At 37.2% G+C, this 20005-nt stretch overlaps 1 protein-coding gene across 8 annotated transcripts in view; it reads left to right on the forward strand.

Moving 5' to 3' along the window:
• Positions 1 to 20005, forward strand: part of THSD7A (thrombospondin type 1 domain containing 7A) — a 308047-nt gene that overhangs the window by 152155 nt on the left and 135887 nt on the right. For all 8 annotated transcript variants that reach the window (XM_060685655.2, XM_060685658.2, XM_034401949.3 and 5 more), the window contains one exon: positions 7584 to 8415. In XM_060685655.2, the coding sequence (XP_060541638.1) occupies positions 7584 to 8415 (832 nt within the window). The remainder of the gene's footprint in view (positions 1 to 7583; positions 8416 to 20005) is intronic.

A 20005-nucleotide genomic window follows, 5' to 3' on the forward strand; every position in this document is an offset into this window, starting at 1 on the left:
GTCATGAAGTCCTTCTATCTTCACTGCAGAGAAATCCATTTTCTGCTTTTCAGTATAAAGAAAACTTTTTTTTAAATCATGAATGGTGATTTAAGCATTATGATACTATAGATTGTTCTGCAAAGTAGTAACAATATTTAATTATATATTTTTATTTTTTTTACAGAAGTATTGCTAGTATTGTTTACATATTGAAAGAATTGATCATGTATGGGAATATGCTCTTAATTATTTATTAACAGCTCTTACTGAAACCTGGTAATATATAGAGGTAATCCTTGATTTACAACCATTTGTGGAGCAGCTGAGGTTACAATGGCATCGAAGTAACTTACAATTTGATCCTTGCATGTACACCTATATGCAGCATCACCCATGTCATGTGATCAAAATTCAGGCACTTGACAGTGAGCATGTATTTACAACATTGCAGTGTCCCAAGGTCACATGATCATCATTTGTGTCCTATCCAGCTGGCTGCTGATAAGCCAACTCAATGGGGGAAGATGGGTTCACTTTAATGACCATGTAATTCATTTAACAATTGCAGTGATTCATTTAATAACAAGGGCAAAAAAGATAATAAAATCAGGTATGACCCACATAGCAACGGAAATTCTAGTTCTAATCGTGGTTGTCAGTTGAAGTCTATCTATAAACAAATTTTCCTTTAGCTTGCTTATTTATAATTGTAACATATAATGACAGATTGCTACATCTAGCACATTTCTTTGCTCAGTTTGCAATATAACTCAAATGTTAGGTTTTGTTAATATTTTGAAAGATTTTTCTTTGCTAAAGCAACATTTCACAAAACGCTTGAAAAATCTGGCAGAAGTCATTGTCACTTTTATTCATGCAAATGTTTCTCTTTTAGCTTAGCATTTGACTCAGAATTTTAATTTTTAAGTCTAAACTCTGAGATGTGCTATTTAAAAGAAAAAAAAAACAACCCCAAAGCATTTATGTACAGTAAGCCAATGAATTTTAGCAAGATTGTTTTATTGTTATATTGGTAATTATTCTGTAAGTTATCATCTTAAAACCAAAAAGCCCTAAACAGTTAGACTGAAATGCAGATTATGTTTAAATCAATCAAATACAGTATATGCTGAACAACTTTGAGATCTATAAAAATGTAAAAGTTACATTGTCATAACTTAGTTATATGCTAATTAAACAACACCACAAAACATTTAAACAACAGTCTGTTGGAAAGATTGATAGATATTTCATACATCCAATTTCCAGGGAACAAGAGGCACCACAAATAAGGCTTGCTCTTTCATTCCACAGAGCAGGGGTGAAATCCAGCAAGTTCTGACAGGTTCTGGAGAACTGGTAGCGGAAATTTTGAGTAGTTCAGAGAACTGGCAAATATCACCTCTGGCTGGCCCCAGAGTGGAGTGAGAATGGAGATTTTGCATTATCCTTCCCCTGCCATGCCCACAAAGCCACGCCCACAGAACCGGTAGTAAAAAAAAAAATTGGATTTCACCACTGCCACAGAGCCATGTTTTTTTTTTTTTAAACTAACTCAGACTTAAGGGATTTGTGAGGAAAGAACACTTTTGAAAGTATGCAGAAATACTGAATTCCAGCTACTTCCATGTGTGTGGGAACTACATAGAATTCCCAGTCAGGAATTCTCTGGGATTTTAGGGTTTGCCATCTAACACCTCCCAATACATCTTGGCAGCCCCAGCTTGTATTGTAATGCAAAGTGTGACATTTCACCTATACAGTAATATCTGTTTCTATTTCTATTTTCTCTTTAGGCCATCTCCCTTCTCTTGCTTAAGCCTCTCACTTCGCCTCAGTTTTCCAAACCCCTTTCTGCATCCCATCATATTTGCTCTAGCAACTCTAAAGCCCACCTCAGTTCAGTTTTCCATAAAATGATCCTTTAATAACATCCCGGGTTGAAAGATTGCTCAGTTCAAGCTTTGAAATTTCCCATCAGAATCTTAGCAGATGTTTATAGTGTCTGTAGCATAGTGAGCTATATTGCTATTTCAGGAAAATTATAGTAATTATTTCTAAATTTGTTTCTATGAATATAAATTGACTAAGACAATTGTGTCCTGATTCTTTGTTTTTGTGTATGTTTTGTAAGTCACCACACACATTTCATTGTCCCTGTTATTACCCGCCTCTTCATCATGATCGGGACAGAGAATCTTTAAACTGAAGCCAGGTGCTTAAGAGCTTCTAGCTCGTTTTCAATAGAAGAGTACCCTACTACATGCTGAATAATTTAGGTGCAGCAATGCATTATGGTCCACTGAAAGTTTTTGTTTATTTACTGCAGGAAAAGTAATTTTTCTCCCACTTCTCGTTTGATTAGAAAATGCACTTTCATTATTATTATTTTTTTCTCTTTAAATGAGTGCAAGGGACATACCTCATTATAAAATGTTTCTTGGATTGCATTTGAAGGAGTTTGTCCTACTTGGGTTTATTTCCCCACCACCACCACCACACTGGAGAGCTTTGAGTTCTAAAATTGTTGTCTCGACTGTATAAAGCTTTAATGTGCCAGTTTTGTATCCAAACATGCTTTATTTATTTGATACAGCTGCTTCTTGGTATTTAATTTAGGGTGGTGTGTATCAGTGAACAACTATTATATATTAAAAATGGCCCAATGAACAAATAATAAAAACAAAACACAAAAGCATCCTATCATGGTAGGTGGATAGATTTATTTGTTTGCTTGCTTGCTTGTTTGCTTGCTTGCCAAATTTCAGCAGTGCCATCTGTGTTCCTCTGAGAACCATAAAAATGAGCCTGGAGGCCCTGGATAGCTAAGCTCTGATTTGCCTAGAGGGGGTTAGTTTTTCTGAGAACGAGCCAATATTGGAATAGTAGCCCAGTGCTCAGAATCCATTGTTAAGGTGAAGCACTAAAAAAAAAAGTAACTATAACTTGGAAGGAACATAAAGGTTTCTGGATCAAAGACATTATCTGGATAACAAAGGTCTTCACTATATCTGTATTTGAGGCTTAGCTCATGATTCTTGGCTCGTGATTCCTGGCTCTCACACTGTGACTACCATCCACCACTAGTCATCTCAAAGACTGTAATTTCTGTATGGCTCTTTTGTCTCCAGTTTGACAATGGAGATGGAGGTGGCTATGAACATCCCTTATGAAAGATTCAAACTGGGGCATCCAGCTGTTCACCCACAGTTTACAGCTTACCTTATTTCTAAGTTTAAATACAAACTGAATAATTATTCAGCAGGCTAGCTTCTAAGAAATTAAATATATCTGCAGCCTTGTTTTTCACTAAATATAACTTTTGCAACTATTGGAAAGGAAAGATTTGGTTACTGCTGATATTAGATGATACCCGAGTTTATTTTTAAAGCTCTGGAGAAATATTTCCAGAGTTTTTACTTATTTCTGCATTAAGTACAATGATGTTTCTGAAATAAGATGATTTTTCTATTGTTGTTTGGAAAGATTTAAATCAAATGGGTTTTTTTTACTGCAATTTAAGATGATATGGATCTATAGTTTATCAATTTGACAGGAGGTTCTGTTTCTTTGATCCAATCTGTCCCTAGCTATCTACTCATTATCCATTTCAAAGGTTTTTTTTTAAAGCTTGTTATATCTAACACTTATCTTTAAACCAAGTTATTATTGATTTTGGAGGATATGACCTCTGATAGTGTCCCTAATTGTGACTTAGACACTTTCCATAAAGATATGGAATAGAAGAAAAGAATTCAAACAAATGACCTCTCAGAACCTATTTCACTATTTTTTTAAAAAAAAAAAAATACCCTTTTTATTTCATGTAAGCAATCTCTGGTTCTTTCTTTCATTGGAAATAAAGTCTCTTCACTGATTCTGTAGAATTCAATTACAGGAACTCCTTGCTTAGGGACCACAATTGGGACCGGCCACTTGGTTGCCAAATGACCTAGTTGCTAATTGGAAAAATCACATGACCATGAAAAGGCTTATATCCGTACTTTCTTTTCAGTCATTAAAATGAAGTGATAAGATATATATATATAAAATCACTAAGTGGAAGATCATGTGACTGTGATGTATGATTTTATTTCTGCCTCCTCCTAGCTTTGCTTGTCACAACCGAAAATGTGCACCAGCTGCAAAGTACATGAATGGTGATCATGTGATTGGGGGATGCTATAAAGTCATAATTTTGAGGATTGGTTGCAAAATTATTTTTAACATCATTGTAACTTCAAATGCACAAGGCTGTCAGTAAGTGAGGACTCCCTGTATTAGGAAGGGCATATCACAATAGGTAGTAAGTAAGGATTAAGGATCAGAGTGTAGGTTTTTTTTTTTATGGAATGCAAAGGGAACAAATAGTATAGAATTTACTATTGGCATGGATGAAATTCATTTTTCCTTTGCTTTCAGGGGTTAGACTCTTATACTTGGGGAGAGTGCAAATATTATTGGTACATATGATGAGAAAAAAGCAATGTGATTTAAAGTTCACAATGCTAATTCCTTTGCTAATTATTTATGGATTTAAAGTAAAACTATATTTAACTATACATGGGCCTTGGAATAACTATGTTCCATGCAAATAAAGCAGAATATCCTTTATCCTGACATTAAGCCTAGGTCGGTAATATAAATCTATTTTTTGTTCTATGATGACTTCTCTTTATTAGAATATCATATACACACACAATACACACTGTATGTATATATAGATACACACACACACATAAACACACATATACATGCATGCATATACACACCTACAGAGAGAGATTTTTAAAAATGTAATCATAGTTCCACTTTGCAAGCTCACAAAGAAGGAAATGGCCTGTATTTCTGAGTTGCATATGTGGTGGTTTAGATGCTGTGAAAATAACTATGGTATACAACAAGAACAAAATGCTGAGTGACAATTGTACTGGCCAGTTTTTATTTGCTTTGCCTATTACATCATGTTCTATTATTTGCCAGATAGCATCATGACATTGCTCATTTTGGCATATGTGAAGTATAGCCTTCTGCAGCTATTGGATATTCTACTTACACTCTTCAGCACTTTCTCATCCACAAGTGAAGGTCTTTTTCTGTATCACTGTGCCTCATTTTCTATGTAACATAGATACTGGGGCCATGTCGGTCTTCTGATCTCTGTTCCTTCTCTTCCATCGTACTCTATTTAAATTTGAAAGTATTACAGTTTTTATAATCCATCTCCAGAAAAGCTACAAGATCCAGTCTTCCCCTAAATGTTAAACAATCAATCATTTCTACACTGCTGTCTGAATTATTCAATCTAACTTTGCTTCCCTCCCAGCCCTTTTCTCTATAACTGTCATACTGTGGGCTTATTTCTTCAGAGAATCCACATAGCTGTCATATCATTGTAATCCAATATCTTGTAAGTTCTCCTTGGATGGCTTTTTCTGGCCCAATTTACCATGATTTTGTTGCGCTTAAATTTGGCTTCAACATCAACCTGTTCAGTTAACCATCATATACCCATCTAACAGCTCCACTCTATCAAATTCTATGTAGGGAGAGGCACATGAGCTGTAGTGCCTAATTCAATCTCTTTATGTGAAGGTCTTCAAAACCTTGAGTTGATAGCAAATGTTTCATATCAGTGAAATTGTTTGAAATTATTAAGAGTATTTCAAACTACTTCTGATCTGATGCAACCGGTAAACAACAGCATTGTCTTTGCTTGTGATTAAAATAGAAAGCTTTTCAGAAATATTATTTTTGAGTTTTTCAATCTGAGGTTAATTCATAATCTGTTGAATCCTCTTTATCTCTTTATTTCCATGTAGAAAGCATTATACAGTTTATCTACAGAACTTGTTTACTTATAAGTCTGGAAGATATATAACTTTTATTTTTTCCTGAGTAATGTGCTATGCTACTTCAGAATGCTCTGTACTAGCCAACTGACATAGAATTCTGCTAATTGTCATTCGAAACATGTAGGAAAATGTTTAGTTATATGAGTTCAGATATGAATATTTTCCCAATTTAATCTTGAGATATTGAAAATTTAAACCAGGGATCATTATCATTTCCTACCACTATACTACTTCTCTTCTCTTGAATTCTAATTCCTCCTGTTGCTTCTCTGTTCCTTTTACTAATTCATTTTTACAGTTTTCTGCTCAGCCACACCTTTAAAGACTTGGTTATAAAATACTCTATCAAAACCTCATCTAGCCTCACAGCATGCTGCATTTGTAGCATGTTTTATGGACCTCTTAAACCTATAATAAGCCTGAGATGCCATCAGAGCCATTGCTAAAACTATTTATCACCTTTGCAGCTTAACATTGGAAAGTATATTTTCTTTCTTGCTGTCAGGTCTTGCAACATGGCATAATAATGTCAGTTTATTTGTTTACCGAGATCCAGTTTGTGGGCTGGCATGTTTTAATCCATTGACAACTGTTTGATATGCTGAATTCTCTTTTGAATATGAGTTGGGTCTAAACCTGAACATTTTGATGCACAAAGGCTACAGCTTGTCATCTAGAGTAGACTGGCAGCAGTTCCATCTATTAATGAAGGCTTGGTTGCAATGTGTACAAAATATGTAAAAATATGCTAAGACAGAGGCTTGTAGCATGAAAGGTTTTGTAGTTCAATTATTTTTCTTATAAATTTGTGTAGTGCTGTTCAGTAATATTCTGTAGAAAATTATTCTTTCTCCTATGACTTTTATACATAAATATGCACAAAGTGGAATAAACAAGTGTGACAATCATGCTCAGTGAGATAAATTAGGGTAATCTCCCTGAAATGAATTTATATACAAAGCATTCATTGATTTTGCTGAGTATCTAGCTAAATATTGAAAACCTTAATTCTAGTTTAATCTGCACCTAGTCTTTTTCTTCAGTAGCTATGTGTTTTTAAATTTCTGACAACTAACATGGTAACTGAATTTTCTGTTTCTTAATATCTGTATTCCAGGTTTGCCTTAAAATATGCACCAGTTATGATGTGTTAATGTTGAAGATAAATGTATACCTGCTGCAGTTCAATTGCAAAAGATCATTAGATAGAATTCACTAACTTTCAAAATAATAATAATAATAATAATAATAATAATAATAATAATAACAGTAATAGCTAAAAATCTTATGCAATTCTTGCAACTTATAAAATCTCTATGTTCTTGCATAAGAACTCAACAAAATTTAGGTGACATCATACAATACACGATGAAACCTTGGCTGTGTGTGTGTCTTTTATTTGTGTACACATATGTAAAATCATTTATATTTATTTGATCATATACAAAGTGCTTATTGATTCCCATCAATAGAAAAGGTTGATTCCTAAAATACATCATTCATTCAACTTTAAAGGAAAAAGAAACAGCTAAACATTTTCTTAATATATAGAAAGAGGGGGTGAAAACCAGATGGAGTGAACTATATTCATATAATATTCTTTTCACTGTGCAACATGAGATGCAAGTAACCTTAAGTAAGATGCAGATTCCAGAAATGTTATTCTTTTAACTGAGCTTGATTTTTCTAGGTCTCTGTTATTGGGTATAAGTTGTCAGTCTCCCTTTTTTCTTCCATTTTTTGTAGGTCCATGGGGCAGGTGTATGGGAGATGAATGTGGCCCAGGAGGTACCCAGACTCGAGCTATATGGTGTGCTCATGTGGAAGGATGGACTACCCTCTTCACAAATTGCAAGCAGGCAGAGAGACCTGACAACCAACAGAATTGCTTCAGAGTTTGTGACTGGCACAAGGAACTGTATGACTGGCAGCTGGGCAGCTGGAACCAGTGTCAGCCCATTCTTTCAAAAAGCATTGAAAAAACAACAGTATGTGTGAATGGGGAAGAAGGAATTCAGAGGAGAGATATTATTTGTGTCCAAAAATCAAATGGTGTGATAGTTGAGGACGCCATATGTGAATACTTTGAGCCAAAGCCTCAGCTAGAACAGGGATGTCTCATCCCTTGCCAGCAAGATTGCATTGTATCTGACTTCTCAGCCTGGACAGAGTGTTCTAAGAGCTGCGGCAAAGGGCTATCCTACCGTTTTCGCCATATTGTAGCTCCCCCTCGTTATGGGGGTTCTGCCTGCCCCAATCTGACAGAGTTTCAGGCTTGTAGCTCAGCCCTCTGTGCCACTGAAGAAAACCTGTATAGTCTGAATGTGGGGTCCTGGAGTACCTGTTCAATTCCTCACTTGCGGCATGTCAGACAGGCAAGGAAACGTGGGAAGAACAAAGAAAAGGAGAAAGAAAAGGAGAAGAATATTCGGGATCCAGAAACCCGGGAATTAATTAAGAAGAAAAGGAATCATAACAGGCAGAACAGACAGGAGAATAAATATTGGGACATACAAATTGGATATCAGACCCGGCAGGTGATGTGCACACACAGGAATGGAAAGACGGTTGCTTTAAGGTAACCCTTTTTTATTGTTTTTTTAATTGCTTTTTTTTTTTTTTTTGGTCCTCATCTTAATTCACTGTTTCATCTATGTTCATTCTTGTTACTTACTCAGGTTAAAAATTAGAATTGCTGAGATCATCTAATGCTGCTTCCACTGAATGTGGTATTATCTGAATATATACACACCAATCATTTAGGCTGCCCCAACTTTGTGGAGTACACTGATAAAAACAAACTATAACCAGAAATAAAATGCGAAACAATTCAGTAAAATTACTGACATTTCTACCTAGTGCCTGGGGAAAATCCAGGTCTTCAAGGCCTACAGTATTTAAAGGATAGTAAATTAGGGAAACTATCCCAGAGGGCAGGAACCATGAAAGAGAAGCCATGCCACCCGAGTCCCATCAGAAAACACTCCTAGACAATGCCAGATTGGCAGAAATCATGGGAGAAAGGCAATCCATCAGATAGCTAGACTGTATGCCATGAAGGCCTTTAAAAGTCACAGCTAGCATCCATTAAATGCACCTATTGAAAGCTTGGTGGTAACTAATGCAGTCATGCAGCAGATGCTTTACATGGGTGTACTTAGATGTAGATCAAATGCAACATCTGAGTGGTCTTTTGAGCCCATGTAACTATACAGCACATTGCAATAGTCCATACGTGAACTAATTAAAGCATGAATCATTGTGAAAAGGGATTCCTATTCCTATTGCAGGAAAGTAAAGAGAACAATTAACACAACAGGCAAATCTGGGCAATGGCACATTTGCCACAGCTGCCAACTACTGCAGCAGCAGGAGCTATAAATCCAGGACAATTCCTATATTATGCACCACTTCTATCTTGGGGAGTGCTGTACTATTCAGAGCTTAAAATGGAAAGTACTGGGAGAATCCAGAACATTTGACAGGATTGAGTTGAAGTCTGTTTCTCTCCAATCGAACTCCAACAACATGGTGCAAGTTCTTGACAATATGACTCACCTCAGATTGAAATATACACCTGGGTATCAGCAGCATTTTGATCATACTTGATTGCATGTTAATAAATGATTTAACCCAATAGCTTCATGCAGATGTTAAACAGTAGGGGCAGGTTAATAATCTTTAGGCACTGGGACAGTGTCTCTATGTCTGAAGTTGAGATATATGATTCTCTGAACAGAATGGGAAGAAAGAGCCAAAAAAAAGGAGCTATTAACACCCTTTATAAACAAAGTGACAACTACAAAAAACAAGTCTTTCTTCTGCATTTATTGCAGATTTAGTACATATTCTTAAAGAATTGAATGAACATGCTTCTAATTTTTCTACTATTAAATATATTAATGGGATTTGGTTTTGTTTGCTGACCTAAGTATATAAAAGAAATTACAAATTCTTTTTAAGTGGGTATTTCAGCTAAATTCAATTACCAATTAAAATACTGTGTTCCTGTGAAATGAGGAACCCAATTATCTGAGAAAGGTTTTTATGTGTCAAGTTGTTCATATGAAGGCACCAAGAATTTTATTTGAGGACTTTTTTCTGTTTCCCTGTAAAGTTTATTCATCAACCTTGAACTGTCACTAATAGTAACCTACAGCTGAATTTGTAATTAGAATATTGAGGATTTTACCTTCATATTTTAATCCTGTTATTCCCAACATGTAACTCGGCTTTCATTAGCACATTAACAAAGTGCATCCTTGTTCTGTATTAATTTTCTCTACTTAATATTTCTTTGGATTAATTTAACATCCATTGAGTATCACTGCAAAGCATTTTAAAAGTGGTAATTAAACTATTCCTTTTGTTGCAAATGCATAACATAGTGTTTCCTCTTACTAAGTTATATGATTCCAAAAAACCTTTATAATAAGAAAGATAAGAAATAGTGAAAATAAATAATGCATTGTGATCTGTTATGAGAGTTGTCATTAAGGAAATACAAATACTTTATAGGGTTCAAATCAGACTTCTGTAACCTGAATATAGTCTAGGGGAATTCCAGTAACTGAACTTATTCTCTCTCTCTCTTTCTCTCTCCTTCCTGATGTCTTTTTATTGCTGCTCTCATTTAGATGAACTGAGACTGTGACTTAATATAGAGATAGTCCTCAACTTATGACCACAATTGGGACCATAATGTTGGTCGTTAGGTGCACTGGTTATTAAATGAGAAGCCCACATGACTGTTTCACTCAATAACTGAAATCCTGGCTCTCTCAGTTGCAGTTGTTAAGTGATCATGTGGGTCATTAAGTGGCATGTGAAATGGAGTCCCTGGAGGCTTCAGTATCCCATTGGCCCACCAGACTCAGGAAACCCTGGCTGGGTTACAGGGCGAACCAACATCCACAATATCCACTGTACCCAAAGCATTAATTGCAGGGGTGAAATCTAAAAATTTTCGCTACCGGTTCTGTGGGTGTGGCTTAATTAGTGGGTGGGGCTTGGTGATAAGGAGACTGGGTGGGCGTGGCTTGTTGGTCAGGTGGGCATGGCCAAGTCAAGATCACTTCTTTGCCCTTTTTTAACCTACAAAACACAATACAACACAACCGGCTCACCCACAATGTAAAAGCAGCTGTGCTAGACCCAAAATGGCCCCTGCAACAAGCAGGAACCTCACACAGCCACAAAAAGCCCAAAAAACCAACTTTCACACTTTACACACACACAACACAACACAACAGGCTCACCCACAATGTAAAAGCAGGGGCAAAATGGCCCCTGCAATAAGCAGGAACCACACAGCCACAAAAAGTCCAAAAAACCAACTTTCACACTTTACACACACAAAATTCCACATACAGCTTTGTGAGATTTTGTGTGTTTGTGTAGTTAGAGTGAAACACTACAGAAACACACAAAATCTCAGAAAGCTGCACAAACATTATTTTATTTTATTTTTATATAAAAGCAACTAAATTTAAAACTTCCTAAACTTTAAATGGCTAGGTTTAAAAAAAGAATGACTAAAAAAAACCCTAATTAACTATTTTTTTAAAGCTCCCAAAGGGGGAAAAAACTCACAGGCAGGCAGACAGGCAGAAAGAGCTGCTCACCGATGAGCTTGATTGCAGGTAGGGAGATTCAGTTGCTTGCTGATGCAATCGATTGCAGGGATTACAGCAAACGAAGCAAGGCAGGCATGCGAAGGTAAGAAAGCTGGAGGCTGGGATGGGGAAGGGATTTTTGCTACCGGTTCTCCGAACTGCCCGCTGCCATCACTACCTACTCATCCGAGCTGGTCCGAACCGGGAGCATTTCATCCCTGATCAATTGGTTTCAGAACACTGCAGAGCATATAAATTGCTCTACTTATCTTTTACACACAGTCAATGCAAGGCATGGTCTTCTTATAGAGACCACATTGTACCATTCTGCAAGTGGGCACCATTCTTTGGAGGCTTCCCAGGCATGGCAGAATGGAGAGTATCAATTTAAGATACATTTCCGCACCCTACAGAAAGAGTTCCGCATCTGTTCATGCATCAAAAGAAATGTCTTTGTTGATGGGCAAAAAGAAATCTTACATCATGAAGATCTAAGCTTTGCTGCTGCACCTATGGAAGGATATCATCTCTCCTCCACGCACAGGGAACTCCTTTGGTAGGATGCAGCTCAGTGGTGAAATTCAATTTTTTTTACTACCGGTTCTGTGGACGTGGCTTGGTGGGCATGGTGTGGCTTGGTGGGCATGGCAGGGGAAGGATACTGCAATCCTTCCCCTGTCCATTCCCTCCCTACTCTGGGGTCAGCTAGAGGTGGTATTTGCTGGTTCTCTGAACTACTCAAAATTCCCACTTCCGGTTCTCCAAACTACTCAAAATTTCTGCTATCGGTTCTCCAGAGCCTGTCAGAACCTGCTGGATTTCCCCCCTGGTACAGATATGAACTTTAAATCGTGAAGATTTAAGCTTTTCGGCATTCCACCAGAGCAGCTTTCTTTAATGCATGGAAGAGAGCTGACATCATTCCACAGGGTGGAGAAACAAAGCTTAAACATGAAACATCGTTCCTGCACCTTGCAGAAGGATGTGAATTCTCTTCTGTGCATGGAAGGAAACTCTTCTGGTGGGGTGCTGAAAGGGATCTTAGATCTTCATGAGCTCCATTTCTGCACTTTTTCTGAGGCCATTGTAACTACAAATCATTGTTAAATAAATGATCGTAAGTCAAACACTACCTGTAATTGAGCTGTTCACTATCCATTCCCAGCTCTTGATTGCTAAGGGTTGGGCAAGGTATCATGCAACTGATGCCATGGACTGTTTTTATTGATATTGCCTAGTTTGGAAGCTAAGTAGAGTCAGGCCTGGCTAGCACTTTGGGGAGAAACCATTAGAAAAGCCTAAGATTAAGCTAAAAAGATCCCAGAGAATTGCAGTAACAAACCAGTTTCATATTGGAGCCATGGAAACCATGTGCCTGTACATGTAATCACAAGGATTTTTATTCAGCTTCAGGAAACCTCATCAGCTTTATTAGATTGTTGTTGTTAGTTGTGAAGTCGTGTCCGACCCATTACAATCCCATGGACAACGTTCTTCCAGGCTTTCTTGTCCTCTACCATCCTCTGGAGTCCATTTAAGATCACACTGTCTACTTCAGTGACTCCATCCAGCTACCTCATTCTCTGTTGTCCTCTTCTTCTTTTGCCCTCAATCTTTCCCAGAATTAGGTTCTTCTCCAGTGAGTCCTTTCTTCTCATTAGGTGACCAAAGTATTTGAGTTTCATCTTCAGGATCTGGCCTTCTAAAGAGCAGTCAGGGTTGATCTCCTCTAGGACTGACCAGTTTTATCGCCTTGCAGTCCAAGGGACTCGCAGGAGTCTTCTCCAGCACCATAGTTCAAAGGCCTCAATTCTTTGGCACTTAGCCTTTCTTATGGTCCAACTTTCACAGCCATACACTGCAACTGGGAAAACCATAGCCTTAACTATATGCACTTTTGTTGGCAGGGTGATATCTCTGCTTTTTAGTATGCTGTCTAGATTTGCCATAGTTTTCCTCTGCAGTCTTTTAATTTCTTGACTGGAGTCCCCATCTGCGGTGATCTTGGAACCCAGGAAAATAAAATCTCTCACTACCTCCATTTCTTCCCCATCTATTTGCCAGGAATTGAGAGGGCTGGATGTCATGATCTTAGTTTTCTTAATGTTGAGTTTCAAGCTAACTTTTGCACTCTCCTTCTTCATCCGCATCAAGAGGCTCTTTAGTTCCTCTTCACTTTCTGCCATTAAAGTTGTATCATCTGCATATCTGAGGTTGTTGATATTTCTCCCGGCAATCTTAATTCCAACTTGTGATTCATGTAGCCTCGCCTTTCTCATGATGTGTTCTGCATATAAGTTAAATAGGAAGGGTGACAGTATATAGCCTTGCAGGACTCATTTCCCAATTTTGAACCAATCAGTGGTTCCGTGTCCAGTTCTCACTGTTGCTTCTTGACCCGCATATAGGTTTCTCAAGACACAAATAAGATGGTCTGGTACTCCCATCTCTTTATGAACTTGCCACAATTAGTTGTGATCCACACAATCAAAGGCTTTAGCATAGTCAATGAAGCAGAAGTAGATATTTTTCTGGAACTCCCTAGCTTTCTCCATGATCCAGTGTATATTGGCAATTTGATCTCTAGTTCCTCTGCCTCTTCGAAATCCTGCTTGTACTTCTGGTATTTCTAGATCCACATACTGCTGGAGCCTAGCTTGTAGAATTTTAAGCATAACCTTACTAGCATGTGAAATGAGTGCAATGGTGCAATAGTTTGAACATAGTTTGGCATTGCCTTTCTTTGGAATTGGAATGTAAACTGACCTTTTCCAATCCTGTGGCCACTGTTGAGTTTTCCAAATTTGCTGGCAAATTGAGTGTAGCACTTTTACTGCATTGTCTTTTAAGATTTTGAATAGCTCAGCTGGAATACTGTCACCTCCACTAGCTTTGTAGTTGCTCAGATTTCCCAAGGCCCATTTGAGTTCACTTTCTAGGATGTCTGGCTCAAAGTCAGTGACCACCCCATCATTGTTATCAGGGATGTTAAACTCGTTCTTGTGTAGTTCTTCTGTGTAATTTTGCCACCTCTTCTTAATCTCTTCTGCCTCTGTTAGGTCCCTGCCATTTTGGTCCTTTATCATGCTCATCTTTGCATGAAACATTCCCTTCATATCTCCAATTTTCTTGAAGAGATCTCTGGTCCTTCCTATTCTATTGTTTTCTTCTATTTCTTTGCACTGTTCATTTAAGAAGGCATTCTTATCTCTTCTAGCTATTCTCTGGAATTCTGCATTCAATTGGGTATATCTTTCTCTTTCTCCCTTATCTTTCGCTTCTCTTCTTTCCTCAGCTATTAGCAAAGCTTCCTTGTGTTTCTTTTTCTTTGGGATGGTTTTAGTTGCTACCTCTTGTACAGTGTTGCGAACCTCCACCCATAGTTCTTCAGGCACTCTGTCTATCAAATATAATTCCTTAAATCTATTTGTCACCTCTACTGTATATTCATCAAGGATATGATTTAGTTCATACCTGAGTGGCCTAGTGCTTTTCCCTACTTTCTTCAATTTAAGCCTAAATTTTGCAATGAGAAGCTCATGATCTGAACTATAGTCAGCTTCTGGTCTTGTTTTTACTGAATGAGTATAGAGCTTCTCCATCTTTGGCTGCAGAGCACATAGCCAATCTGATTTCCGTGTTGACCGAGTGTTTGCTATGACCATCATATTCTCTTGACAAAATTTTAACAGCCTGTGCCCTGCTTCATTTTGTAGATGTGTATGTAGATGTAGGTAGACCATAGATAAGATAATCTAATTCTACTTTAGTGTAAAACTACATTAACAGAATCTTGCAAGTCTTGCATCTCCTTCCATCAGTTTTGCAGCCCAATAATTTGAGCTGCTTGCTTTACCCACTTTGCAATTGTGGGCTATGCTGTCTCTTATCAGATTGTTCTCTAGGTAGCACCTCTTTGCCAGGTCTTCCATTGTCCTTTCTACATCCCATTACAACTCTTTACCTTTTACCATTAGATAAATATAGAGAAATACCATTATCCTCCAGGTGCTACAAATCTCAGCATTCTACACCTGAACTTCTTTAACAACCCTGAAGTTATTGGAAACTTCATTTCAGCAAATATGAGGGTTTCTGTTGCCTGATCTATTTTATGGCTTAAGCTTCATTGATTTAAATGGGTCAGTGCAAAATGTGAATAGGGTTGGAATATGACTGTAATCTGCTCATGAATATGATCATAACTTTCATCTCTTGTAGACAAGATAATCGATCTCAGGAAACAGTCAGGAGACTCTAGAGAGCTTCTGCCAGTTAGAATAGATAATACTGGTGAAGGTGAACTAATAGCTAATCATTGCAAAAAAGCAGTTTGATTCATCCATTTCTGAAGATGAAGCAATGTTGTCAGGACTAAATGTCAAAGAAATTATATTCACATCTTAAAGTAATTCTTTTTGACTTAGTATGTTTTATGCATTTGATAAGCCCTGGTTTAAGGACAATATTAACCCAATCAAGACATACCTCATCCCCACTCAAAGTTTATATCATAGAAATTACAGTGTGAAGACAAAAACCTGTTATTTTTATTCCCATTTTGAAAGTTGGATCTGAAGAAAGAGCCTGGTAACTACATTGTGTCTTATATTAGCACAGCAAAATATCTGCAAAAATGCATGCAATAAGATTGTTTGGATGCAAGGCAGGGTTCCTAATTATTATCCCCATAATCTCTCATAAATGTTCTGAAGATTTATATAGTCGCTGAGAATGTACACATCTTCTGCTGCAACATTTTTATTATCCTCATGTTTTAAATATACGTGTCTTGGGACTAAGGGCCTCTTTAAATGTGCCCTTGTGTGCTCCTGATAATGGAGCTATTTAGGAGCTCTTCTGCTAAAGTTGTGGCTCAGCTGCCACATAACAAAAAACTATAAAGATGGAACTGCAAGGTAGACAGTTTTCTATTGACAAGAAGTCTTTTTCTATCTCACCTTCCAATTCATTGGTCCCCCTCTACTTTGCTGAAGTCAATATAACAGTGACTTTTCCTCTTCTCTCCAGCTGGGAAAATAATTGCAGTGAGGCAGTAGAAGGATGGATGCTCTTTCAGTGATCACCTGGAGGTGGCGGTAGTTCACTGGTAGACTACTTGGTCATTGAGCAATGGCAGCTGGGAGATAGTTGCAGTAGAGTATAAAATGTGTAGAAATGCTTTGGGGGCGAGTAGGGCGAAAGAAGTGGCTATGCAGAAGCATACTAAGATTAAATACTGAGTAATTAAGTCATTTAATAGCACTGTCATTGGATTACAGTCAGATTTGTGGTAGATGTGAAATCAGATGTTAAAAGATGTGAAATCAGGAATTTGTGAAACACGTATGATTTTTAGCCACTGACTGCACTAATCTCATATGTTTTTTTAGCTCCTGCCTTTCTTTGGCCAGTCTTTGAAAAATACTTGGCTTGGGAAACTTTATCTCTGCTCTCTGATCTTTATATGGTCAGAGTGGAACTTAAATCTAAAGTTAGCAGGTTGTTCCCCCAAAATATTAAGTCTGTACAATATGTTTACAATTCTGATGAATTCTATGTGAACTCTACATAAGGTAATTTTTTAAAAAAAGTATTTTAAAAATAGTAATAAAAAGTACCGTTAGAGAGATATAAATGATAACAAAAGGTATTTTAGAGAGGTATAAATAATTCAGAAAACTAAATAGATGTACAAATGAAGGCAAATATATGCAACCCAAGATAACGTTGCAGGATCTAATCTGAGTCAGTCACCGGGACTAGAGATTTAGTCTTCCAACCTTTCGGACTCTTACTGGATTGTTGGCTGAGCAGGGACAAAAAATAGCCAGGGAAACGATTGAAACCTGGGAAACAGGCTCCTTGTCTGTCAACAGGACTACTGATTTATCACCAGTTTACCAGGTACATAGGAGTCAAGGGCATAGCAGCACAAGGAAACCATAACCAATGACTTAATAGCTGGTCATCAACATTCCAATTAACAACTAAAAAGCCACACACAGCCTCATAAATACTATGCATAGAATAGTCCAGTGCACACATAGAGAAAAGTTTCCTGAGGAGGGACTCAAGCATAAGTCCAAAAGCTTGGAAGACTAAATCTCTGGTCCCGGTGACAGACTGAGATTGGATCCTAAATAAATGAATAAATAAGGAAACTCTTGAATTTCCATATTTTACCATAATCTGAATCTCTCAGTTTTTGGAATACAAAATCAATCCCTAATTTATGTAAAGATAATACAGTATAACTAATTAAATGTACCATTTCCGATAAATGATATGTTCTTATATATTTAACCTGGAGCTATTTTGTTCTTTGCATGTAGGAGTGTCTTTTTCTTTCCTTTCAGTTTGAAGTGGAAAGAACAACTCAGCATTCAATTGTTGTTTTTCTACGTGTACCCAGACATTATGTTGGCAGCATTCCCCTACTGAATTTAGTTACGTTATTCATTCCAGAACAATGGAAGAATCAGTCTGTAATCAAAAGGGAAATCAAGTAGAGAAAAATAAGTGTTAACACTTTTAGCAAACAAGGAATAAAAGAGTGGAATAGTATGGAACTGCCAAATAAAATAATAACAATAAACTCAGGAATAAATAGGCAGTTTACAGCTATTGGAAGGGGGCTGGGTGAGAGATGGCAAGGGAGCACTAGACATAGGAAAGATCTGTTTGAAACCTAATATTTATGTTACTCAAGTTGTTACTCGGTGCTCCAAGTGTGCCTTTCTATGAACCCTACCCAGAAATTCTAATAAACAACAATAGCTATTTAGAAGAAATTGAGTTAACAAGGTACAGAAAGCTCTTTTTATGTAGTTATATACTTTTCATCAGAATAAGGTGGAGCCTGCATTCCTACAGGTTTCTTCTAACAGAATGCGCTGAGAGTCCAGCCGTAGAATTAACTCGTTGAGCAAAGTTGCATGTGACAGATGAGGGCATTCTAATTTGCTTTATCATCAGATATTAATGCTGATAGCAAAACTAAATGGAAATGAGTGTCAGGCTGACCATTTAAAAAGTGAGCATTTGGAAGTAAATAGTTTAGTTCTGACTCTGTGCAGGGGATATTCAAAAGCCCCTTTCACAGGGGTCTGTGGAATAGAAGATAGATTTGTTTCTTGAAAAAGGGATAGCCTATATTCATCATCACCCAAACCACTGAACCAGAGGCATATGCAAAGTTTGGAAAAGGGCAAGTGGGGAAAACAACATCATGATGACATTAGTGATGGAGTTTATGTCACAACTGCATGATTCTATTTTTATCATGAGACATGAGATCCTGCCATTGCATTAGACCAGGGGTGTCAAACTGGCGGCCCATGGGCCAGATGAGTCATGCACAGGTCACACCCACCCCAGCTTCACGAATGGGAAAAACGCCATGAAACGTAATGTGCGGCAACATGACATGGTGAGTTTGACACCCTTGCATTAGACTGTAGCAGCTTAATTTGAGAAACATTTTTAACAGTTTTCCCATCTATAGTTTTTTTTTCTTTTTATGGCTCATGACCTGCCTTTTCTTTGCTATACTGCAGTGTATTATTGTTTAGTTTTATTTGATTAAAAAAAACAATAAATAGAATGGCTAATTATATTGAAACAGGGGTATTTTGATGGATATATTGCTAATATTTTATGTTTTAATTCTGCATGTGTATCTGTTTTCTAGCATCATCTGCACAAAGTTATTTAAATTTATAACTAAAAATAAAACGATGTAGATATTGAAATAGTGTTTGTTTTATTAAATTAAGCATTTTAACTGGTTTGTTGAAGCTCAGACTTTAGGTAGGGGGAATATTTTGTTTTATATAACCAGTTTATCAATTTTCAATATATTATATCGTGGATTGATAATTTATTGTACATTATATTGTATGTTTATAATACTTTACTTGAAAATATTATCTGATACTTAGACAATGCTGGTGGTGATTTCCTGAACAATTATCACTCTCCATGGATACAATCTGATATTGTTCTTATGTTAAAAATGAAGTTAGATGCTCCAGTAAAGCAGACTTTATGCATCTTACATCTTAGTAGGGTGTTTTTATGAAACTAGCATTTAGCAACCAGCACGTCATGAAATAATCTATGTCTCATGCTCATGTCTCATGCTGGGCCTTGCATTCTCCTATATAATATTTCTCTACCTCAGTGAAGCATTCTTATGTAAGTTTTTTGAATACCCTCCCCTAAAGGAGACCTGGTAACAAAAATAATGCCACCATTTTTCTGTATAATGCTAAATCCTGAGACAATTGAGAACACCCTGTTTAGGGTGACCCGCTCCCTGCTCCTTCAGGAAGCACGGGAGGACCCCTTGGAGGGTAGAGCCGAGGACTTTGTACAGTATCTGTATGATAAAATCGCTCAGATTCAGGAACATCTGGACTCTGACGGGGTAGATTCAGGTGGGAGGATGGAGGCAGGTCTTGAGAATATTAGGTCTGGCAGGTCTGGGAAGAGTTTGATTCTGTGACTCCCGAAGACGTGGACAGGATACTGAGTAGACTGAATGCTGCC

The sequence above is a fragment of the Pantherophis guttatus genome, chromosome 4 (genome assembly GCF_059756535.1).
Source record: "Pantherophis guttatus breed Tessera chromosome 4, ASM5975653v1, whole genome shotgun sequence".
Classification (NCBI taxonomy): domain Eukaryota; kingdom Metazoa; phylum Chordata; class Lepidosauria; order Squamata; family Colubridae; genus Pantherophis; species Pantherophis guttatus.